This window comes from Cynara cardunculus (genome assembly GCF_001531365.2).
Source record: "Cynara cardunculus var. scolymus isolate 2C chromosome LG 8, CcrdV1, whole genome shotgun sequence".
NCBI classification, from domain to species: Eukaryota; Viridiplantae; Streptophyta; class Magnoliopsida; order Asterales; family Asteraceae; genus Cynara; species Cynara cardunculus.
The window spans coordinates 14,833,211-14,843,739 of record NC_037535.1 but is presented as its reverse complement, the minus strand read 5'-3'; the positions used below and the strand labels follow the sequence as shown (position 1 = coordinate 14,843,739).

At 30.7% G+C, this 10,529-nt stretch overlaps 1 protein-coding gene across 1 annotated transcript; it reads right to left on the bottom strand.

Annotated features, from left to right (window-relative positions):
- Positions 1-324: 324 nt before the first annotated feature.
- On the bottom strand, positions 325-9,031 carry LOC112516522 (probable linoleate 9S-lipoxygenase 5). Its single transcript, XM_025123602.1, has 8 exons — positions 8,641-9,031; positions 8,273-8,562; positions 2,908-3,484; positions 2,749-2,834; positions 2,552-2,659; positions 2,110-2,414; positions 1,678-1,941; positions 325-1,276 (listed from the first exon to the last, which is right to left on the bottom strand). The coding sequence occupies exons 1-8, from the start codon at positions 8,855-8,857 to the stop codon at positions 508-510; spliced, it is 2,616 nt and encodes an 871-aa protein (XP_024979370.1). The 5' UTR covers positions 8,858-9,031; the 3' UTR covers positions 325-507.
- Between the last annotated feature and the right edge of the window lie 1,498 nt (positions 9,032-10,529).

Genomic DNA, 10,529 nt, shown 5'->3' with positions numbered 1-10,529 from the left:
TTGATACTAATATCGATATATTTTTGTCAAATTTTTATGATATCTTCAAACATATATTTTATTCAAAAATAAAAACATCATCGTTTTCTCAAAATCACATAAAAYCATATTATAACATCAGCTGAGATAAATAATAAAATTAAGTATTAAAATCACGATGTATCTCGCTGCATTGCTCATATATAAAGGGTGAACCGATTGAGAACAATATAAGTGTAAGTTTTGTCCATGTCATCATGAGTGAAAACACTTGGATATTCCAGCTTTATCAAACACCCATGTGAAAGGGTTGTTATATTAATTTAGTAACAAATCATGTAAATCACTAAAATTAACCAAACATCTTCCAAGAACACGAATTTAAGCAGGCGATCTTATTTCTATTTTACTTCAATCGCCTTACACTAATTCCATCTACAACACAAATACAATTTACACATGCACACTATCATCTCTTTTTATTATTTCTGTTAAACAAAACGATGATGTGTCTGGAATCGAAACATTTCAAATAGAAATGCTATTAGGAATCCCCTTGCCCGTGAGTCCCCCTTCACGAGTGTAATCCGAGGTGTTCGGATACAGCAACGTGTACGAAACCTTCACCGGTCCCAATCTGTTCTTCAATCCCTTATCGTCGTTCCTTGTCGCTATACTCTTTTCGATCTCAACCAGTTTCGTCCCGAACCTCTTGAATGCCTCTAATGCACTATTGTCTGACGTCCAATATGGAGACTCGCTTTGTCCGAGATAAATCTCATCCGTTGAGTGCCTCGATAAAATCTCAATCAGAGAAACTCCAAGCAGTGTTTGAAGCTGGCTCGTGATGGTTTTCAAGAAGCCCCTTTCTGGGTCCGATTCAAGTTCTGCGTACTCCGCAGAATCCCGCTTCGGCATGAACCGCCGGCTCACGGTCGGCCGGTTTGGGAGGTAGCCGGCATAAGGGTACTGCCCGAAGTTGACTGCTGCATGGAGAGCTGAAGCCACCCATATAATGATGGTGCATGTGTGGATAAGCTCCGATCGTGTCTGCATTTGCGGCCACCATGGCTCGTCTTTCTTGTCACCATGGCCCTCCGTTCGTAGTTCCGTCCACCATTTCTGGAGTTCGGCGTCAGCTTTAACCATGTCGTCTGAAAGGTAATATATAGAACAATATTCGGTACACCACATTTGGATCGCTGACCATATTTCGAGTCCATCGACCGCAAATGGGTAATCTTCTATCAGCAATCGTAGCCCATGGGGTTGGGTTGGATCCTCGACAGCTACACCTCTGTATATAATTCACAAACTTTATCGTGTAACTAATAAGCTTTAGACCAAAATCAGGTTTGCATGACGTCAAAGATGTCTATGAACATGTGCTTTTTATATATAGGACGGAAGTTTACAACACCAATCTAAAAGCGTTGCAATAACTTTATAGCATTTTTATGCATTTTAACAAGTTTTTAGTACACCTTAAAAATAAAGTGTTATATTATTTTTCAAAAGATGGTTTTTAAGAATGTGCCGTAAACATATCTTTTTATAAGTAAGCTTTTCAAATAGTGTTATATAAGAAAATGTTAATATAACGATTTATTTAAAAAACTTGTTGATATGATAGACCATATTGTTTACGCTTTACGTAGGACACATAATTATTGTATACACACGGTGGTGGCTGGTTACCTCTTGAGTAGATCAGCGGGTAGCGCCTGCTCGGTGAAGACCCAGTTCTTATAAACAACGGAGGACAGTTCCATGGCGTATTTCGCTGGAAAAACCGTCATTTCAAGTATACCACCGGCGTTGATGAGTATTTGTCGAGCCAGTGCGTTTATGTTCATCGTATCACGGAAATGTGGCTGCAGAAGCTTGTTAATCGGATGCATCACGCTTAACTGTCTATTCGTGGCGATTATAAATGGTTCTATTACCGCATGTGTGTTCAACCTGCACCACCAAAATCAAACATGTAAAAGCATTGTAACAAGTTTACTGGACGTGTTATCAAGTTTTTAGGATACCTATAAAAATAAATCGTTGTATTGATATATTTCTATATGCACATTTAGATTTTTTGACGTCATATATATAAACCCAATATTGTTGTAGTGATACCAGTGGCTAATAAGTTGATGATATCCGGAATCGTTGACCGCTACATATGCCTTGGCCAACTGCCATATTGTGCCACAGACTCCCTCTGCCGAAGGAGTAAAGACATCACTGATGCAGCCATGGTTGTCTTTCTCTGACTTCGGCAAGCTTAACTCGATCGCTAGTGGCTTCAGTGTGCCGTCATCTTGGAGCAAGAGAATGGTTCGAGTCGCGTATATTTTTGATGCCGTAGAGTTGATTCTAGTCAGGTATGGCATCAGTGCATCATGATGATCCAAGATAAACAACTTATTTTCTTCCAAAGCCTGTACGTACACCCGGTCAAGAAGTTAGAAGACACACACACACACATACGACTCGTGTAACGCCGAAAGCAGCAGGTGGACCCAATAACCTCCAAATCTAACTTAAAACCATGGGGTAAGTTACCATTGATTCTTACTTGTTGTACATTTAGTCCATTCATGTTGGGTTCAAGATGTTCCTTTGTGATGGTGCTTGTTTGGTTGCCATATTCTTTTGGATCTAGCTTGCTTGCTGGTGGGAAATCCTGTAAAAATTCAAAAGCTTGAAACATGTTTTCTAACCAAACCGAACCAAACCAAACCAAACCAAACCAAACTGCTCAGTATATTCCACCTGAAGTCGGCGGATGACCACAGGGTTTACTCCCGCGAGCATTTCTCTTCCAAATTCTTCATCTTCTCTCCATGCAGACTTGTCATCTACCATAACTTACGATGTTATAAATTTTACTAGTTGTTGTAGAAATGAATTTGGGAACAAGTAGTATATTACCTTTGATTACATCTGGCATTGGGAATGTAAGTGGCTTCTCGCCATCCGAACGTAACAGTTCTTTCACCAACTCCAATGGAATTCGATTCTTGATCTTGCTTACGGATTGTTTCGGGAGCTTGACCCCATCTCCGTATAGATCTAGTACATCTTTAAAAGAATCAAACTCATTCGGAGTTCTATCAAATATTGCTTTAAGTTCAGGTCGAACCACTTGTCCTATGGATTTCGCTGCATAGCCTAAGAAATCTGAGAACTTTATATGATTAAACCGTTCATCACGGGGCACATAGATATTCAGGCTGAGAAGAAAAAGTCGTTTTTCACTTTTTGGATCTGTTTTGGTTGGTCCACGACCCGTTCTTCCTCTTCGTGGATACGGGTATTCCTGAGATCCACCAAGAACGGGTCGTGCATATTTGGGCCCCTTGTCAGGGAGGCCCAAATCATTATAGAAAGCGTAGTCATAAACCCTGTCCCATTCCTTAAGCTTTCCTGAACCGGTTCCTCTGAGATTCACAAGCTCTTGTTCTCTATAGTGCTGCAGTGGCTCGGGTGTTGAACAAGGTAAATAAGCCTGATTTAACAACCCAAATAGATCTTGTTTATAACTTGTAATCAAATATATAAAAATAATGCAAAAAGAAAAACCACGAAAAATAAGGTTTTTGGAGGTTCCACCGTAAACAATACGAGACGATTCGCGAGCTACTTGGGATTGACTTAGTCAAAGCTCGGTCAAGCTCGACTAAAGTAGGCTCGGCTTAAATTTGAGCTCGACTCGACATACTAACGAGTTGAGTCGACTACCCAATACTCGACTCGAAAATCTCATGAGATACTTAGTTTTGTTATAGATAATTAGTTTTATCATATAATTTGTAAACTATAATATAAAAGTTTATAAATAAAGTTACCAACAATAAAAAAAATGTCGTATATTTTTAGATATTTAAGCAAAAAATTTATCTTTTTTTAACTATAAAATTAATTATTTATTTTTTCTTAAACAATAATTACAAAAGACAAAAAAAAAAAAAAACTATAAAAATGTTGGTAAAGCTATTCCATATTAAAATGGAGACAGCAAATGAAGGATGAAGAGGTTAGGTGCATGGAATTTGTAAGTTTGTTTTCATCCTCGTTGAAATTTGAATGGCATCTTTTGAATTTTATAAAGTTAAAAAAATACTTTTAAGATTAATAATTTATAAAAGAAGACCCTAAAAATTTATAAATTTCAAATATTAAGATTGATTTGAGTTTTGATACGAGCTTCAAACCGGTTTGAGTTAAAAAATTGCTATTGAATTTAAGTCGAGTTTAATGTTGAAGGTAACTTTCGAGTTTTCGAGTCGAATCGAATTTTATCAATAATCAGTATTTGATACATAAAAATAGTTTTTAAGAGTTTTTATCAAATAGTTTATAATATAGTATAGATAAAAGAAAGACAAAGCATGTATCACGTGACATGCCTCATGTTTAGTTGGAACCATTACTTTGAAATTAAAAAATGGGTTTCATAAATTAATTAATATATAAAAGCCAAGGAATTTGGAAGGAAAACATAAACTAATTCCACCACATGTTCCCCAATTTTACTTTTCCAAATACAAAACTAAAAAGAATTCGAGATGGAATATTAATAATTGAAAATAAAAATAATAATTTATCAAATAATTATATTCTATTTTTATTTTAGAAAAACCCAATTTTTAAAACTACTTTTTGATAATTAGGGTTATGAGAAAAAGCGGTTATCAAATGTCACTTATATTTCAGGTGAAAATGATAAAGACATAATCCTATACTTGTAAGAGACATAATAAGAATCGAGAATCTTATCCGATATGTGAAGGAGAAGACTTTTATCTGATAAAATGCGTTTACCAACGGTCCATACATTTTAATAATTGAGAATTTTATCCGATAAGGTAAGTGACGGTGGAGTTCTTGTGGGTAAGTTTTGACATGATGGTTTTACAGGATCTCTAAAACATTTTAATAAAATAGCTTATAACACCTAATTTTATAGGATCAAACTAAAAAATATCATATCTAAAAGTGTTACAATAGGTTTATAGGACACTTTTAGTTATTTTAACAACTTTTTAAGGATGTTTTTAAATAAATTGTCGTATTAACTATTTTATATGATATTATTGAAAAAAATGTCTTATAAATACAAATGTTCTATAAAAAGATTGGTTTATAGAAGACTTATAAAAAATGTTATAGAATAGCTAATTTGACACTTGTGTTTATAAAACTTGTTAAAACACCTAAAAACATCCAATAAACTTTATTGTAACGCTTTTAGATGGGATATTTTAAAGTTTGATCCTATAAACTTAAGTTATATAAAACGTCTTATATATTCTAGACATCATATGAGTCAATTTTATTATAATGTATATAGAGACTAGAAGGGTACTCGCGTAATGTAACGAGATACATCTTGATTTTAATATTTCATTTTATTCTTTATCTCGGTCGATGTTATAGTATGGTTTTATGTGATTTTGAAAAAATAATGATGTTTTTATTTTAGAATAATATATAAATTTGAAGATATCATAAAAATTTGACAAAAATATATCGATATTAATATCAAATTAACTATTGAAAATTCCTATCTTTTGTGTATTTTTAATTTAATTTATTATTATTATGGGGGTGTTTGGGATTGCTTATTTGAAACAACTTATACTTTTATACTAAAACACTTATCAACTCATTATAAGTCAGAAGAGTTTAACCTTTTTAAAAACTTCTTATTACCGGTTTGACACCGGTATAAGTTCTTTAACCAAACACTCAAAAGTGCTTATTACCATGTCACACTGGAATAAATCAATAAGTTGTTTTTATAAACAATCTCAAAATAATTTGATTTAGATTCAATAACGAAGTAATTTATATTTGGTTTAATAATATGATTTTCTTATAAATATAATAATTAATTATTTTGTTAGAACTCGATAATTATCCTAATTATATTTTAGACTTTTTATATCTTAAAATGAAATGTTTATTCTCTATTTGATCATGTTTATCCGCAGTTAGTTACATAAATTCAAACATGAGGTTTTAATAAGTTGTATTTATACATAATTTACTTGTAATCTTGAATTTTAAGTAATATATATCAATATACAATATGTTATATATAAAAAATAGTTTTTAAAAATTTTCGTCAAATACTTTATAATATAATTATAATATAGATTAAAAGTCCAAAGTATCATAAATTTAAAAAGTGTGCAAGTTTTACTCTATAAATAATATTATATAATTCAAACAAGTTGTAGTTTTGAATTTAAATTATATTTATTGCACATTTAGGAATGTGTATTAATTTATTATGCCGGCTGGTATTGTGTTAAATATTATTAATTTGTTTTTAGTTTGATTTAATTTATAATTTAAATCATTTTTTAACAACACTGTTTATTTATTTTTTAGTAGTTTCATTAAAATATAACATTTTTAAATCGTTGAGAGATGAATCTTGTTAAGCACAAAAAAAATCCATCTTTCTAAAACTCTCTTAACTATTCAACACCCTAATTTCATTCTAAATAATTACAAAACAATTATATATTATTTTACATTATATAATAAAAGTTTGTTAATTATTTTATTACTGAATCATTCAGCAATTTTCAAACAGAAATAAATATTTTTTCCTATATGAATAATTTTCCTATGCTTTCATTTCCACTATTCACTGAAAGCATCTATTACAGCTTTGAGTGTATTAATTTCTTGTACGGAAAGGAAAGACCCCTATATATACATGTGAGTTACGTATATAGTTATTTTATAAAATGATTTTCAATTTTAATCTGTTTTATAAAGCTCTTTCCTGAAATAGCTATTTACGTAATTTCCTGAGTTGGTTCGTCACTAATAATCAATATGTGATTCAACCAACCCTCTTGAATGCTCTCATTTGACTCAGTTTAGAAATACTGGAAGGGTACTCGTGTAATGCTAGCGAGATCCATCTCGATTTTAATTTTTCGTTTTATTCTTTGTCTTTGTGGATGTTATAATACGGTTTTATATGATTTTGAGAAATCAAAAATATTTCTATTGTTAAATAAAATATAAATTTCAAGATATCATAAGAATTTAAAAAAAAAATAATATAAAATTCTAGTTTTCTTGTATAGTTTCTTTAATTCAATTTTTATTATAATTTAATTTAGCTTTAATAACTAAATAATCTATTTTTTATTTAATCATATAATTTTTTTTATAAGAATAATAATTAAATATTCTGTTAGATAATCATTGTATTTTAGATTTTTTATGTAGAAAATAAGAAGTTTATCTTATATTTGATTTTGATTATGTTTATCAACAGTTAATTATAAAATTTAAACATAGATAAATTATACTTATACACATTTTATTTATAATTTTAAATTTTAAATAATATATATAGTAGATTGATAATACCCCTGATTCAATTTTCTTTATAATATACGGATTGGTATGTGATTGGTGGATCTTTAATTTCAATTTATCATTGGTAGGGGGCAATTGCCCCCAACACAAAAGTCAATATATAGTGATTTTGTGGCGACTTCCCTTTTAAGGAGAGTTTTGCCAACACAACACAACACAAAAATGTAGCTCACAATCCCCATTTTCTTATTTTTTTTTTATTTTTTTTTTATTTTATTATTTTTTTTTTTGCGTATATTTAAAGGAATATTGTTTATATAAGAAAGGGGTAGCCATGGCCATGACTACCTACTTCAAACTCCTTAACATAATCTCACCTTTGTTACTTTGGTATTTGTATATGAATTCTTATTTGTTTTTGCTTTTTTATGTCATTTTATCATTATTGTCTACTTTATAAAAGTGATTGTGTCATGTCATGACTTGATCACTTGTTATCTCATTTAAACTAAACTAATTTAATTAATGATGATACAGATATAACAAGAATTTGAACATGATATATATCCCTGACTCGTTTAACCCCAAAACATTTAACCAGAGCCTCGTTCGATTCGCATGCTAGATTTTCCCGAATTCCTAGATCCGCCATTTGTGGAGGCTAGATTGAGTGTCAAGCGACCTACGTTGGTCCCTAACTAGCTTTTCGAAAAAGTAAAAAAAGCTAAAAAGATTAATATGTATATATGTATATATATACATACATAATATGTATGTATATATAGGGTCGAACGAATAGATTCGAATGATGGTAAGAAGAGAGAAATGTAGAAAAACAGTGGAGATCGAATAAGAAAACAAGTATACATATGTGTGTGTGTGTGTATATATATATATATATATATATATATATATATGTAGAATATGTATGTATATGAATATGTACCTTGTTGGCGAAGAAGATGCGAGGGTCCTTGTAACGACGCACAGGGTACACCCATGAATTACAAACAAAATGGAGGGTCCCATGGCCGGGAACATGTTCCAAAGTGACGGTCTTGAGGTAGAACTGACTGTGGTGATGGTTCTTTACCATCAAACCTCCTGGAGCTCCCATGGATTCTTCCCAATCGAATGTCACCGAGAAAGAAACTTCTCCAGCTGCCATGGCTGTCCTCTTCGTCACCCAATCTTCAAGTCTCGCTGCTTTTCCAATCTTCCCCTTCGATCCATTGCCTAAAACCCATAAACAATACGTATATATATGATCTTAAATATAGAAAGAATTAAAGAAAAGAAAAGATGAAGACTGACATGGGTCACGATGAGTGGAACTGATAAGCTGGATTGAAACTCGTTTTCCGAAGATCTCGTAAAGGCGATCAAGAATGGATGAACCGAAATCATTGAGATCAAGAAAGTTCTTCTTCATTAAAACCACTGTCCCATTGATCTTCTTCTTCTCGGCTTCTTCTCCACCACAGTTTTTGTTTGAATTCTTGACACATGCCATCATGTTCTTCACCCCCATACTAGCTAGAAAGATAGAGGAAGAATAAGGGTTTCTTCTTGGTTGAGGATGTGTGTATGTATGTATATATATATGAAATGAATATTAATGAAGAGGTGGTAGGTGGTGGGAATGTTTGTTATTCCAGATTCTTGGCTTGCAAAAACTTTTACAGTTTGGTTGTGTACTCACTGCTTTCTCTCTTCTTATTTACACACTTAAGGATGTATATACATATAACATATATAGATGTAAAAGTGTAATAAAGTTTATGATGGATGGTACCTACCTCTTACCAATTCTTCTTTTGTTTCTTTGAGCTTGTACGAGAAAGTATCCTCAAAGTCTTTAACAATATATATATACATATATATATATATATAATATATATATATATATAATATATATATATATATATATATTGTTTCTTTTAACTTGTATGGATACTCTGTTTCTTTTAACTTGTATGAGAAAGTATCCTCAAATTCTTTATTAGGTTGAAACCACTCAATATTTTAAAAACCATGCAAATCAATTTCGACCAATATAAAAATTCTGTTTTTTTTTCAATTAATTTTAATCAGGAAGAGTTTAATAGTCATTTCCATTGTTTTTTGATTAATATTGGAAGGTAATAAATTTTGTTAATTTTAGAAACATAAGAAAAAAAACGTTTAATATGGTAGGAGTTAAATCTTTTTTTAATTTAGTTTTTTCACAATAAATATGTTTTATTTATTTTCGCGATTATATTGAATAAAAAAATGAATTTTAAAATCAATTATTGTTTGATCTTATCAACAATTGTTGAGAAAATTGTTTCAATTCTTTAATTTTTTTGGATATATGATCTTGTTTCTTTAATGTTTATGAATTTGTATGGTATGATAGATGCAGTAATTTAATGAAACGTGTTCAGATAACAAACTTTTATGGATGAAATTATTGCATAATTTATTAGGATACAACATATTTTCTAATTGAAAAAAGGGCACTAATTTAATTGAAAAAAGCGCACTCATTTAATGAAACTTGTTCAGATTTCGCAAATTTTATGAATGAAATTGTTGCATGATATAATTTCTTTGGATAATCTTGTTTCCTTGTTTCCTATAAGTTTTGAAATGTAAACAATATTAAATAGTTTGACCATAAAAATGATTAATGGAAGCAAACAGTGAAAACATAAAAATGCATAACAATAGTTGATGTTTCATATATTGTGTAAAGTGTTTTAGTTGTGAAACATATTCATATAATGGTTATTGTAATGGTTGATATGTTAATGTTAATAAAATGGTGTATATAGAAGCAAACAGTGAAACAATTTCATAATAACATTGAAACGAATCCATGTATTGAGAACATGAAAATGACAGATGTTTTCTCTAGCAATAGGTTGATTTGTATAGTGATGAAATGGTGAAACCATTTCATTCATGAAATGTAATGGTAAAAAAATATTGTTTTATTATTCAAAAGATTTCATTATGTTAACTTGATTACAATGTGTTTTATGTTTTAAATTTATTACGATATACCTAATTTCATCGGTCCTTACTTTGATCTATTTATTATGATGGATGTTATTTTGTTTATAATATTGGAGCATAAAATGAAGATATTTTTAGCAAACCTATAATTTTCAAGATTATTCTAACATTTTTTGTTAGAATCTTTGGAAGTATAAGAT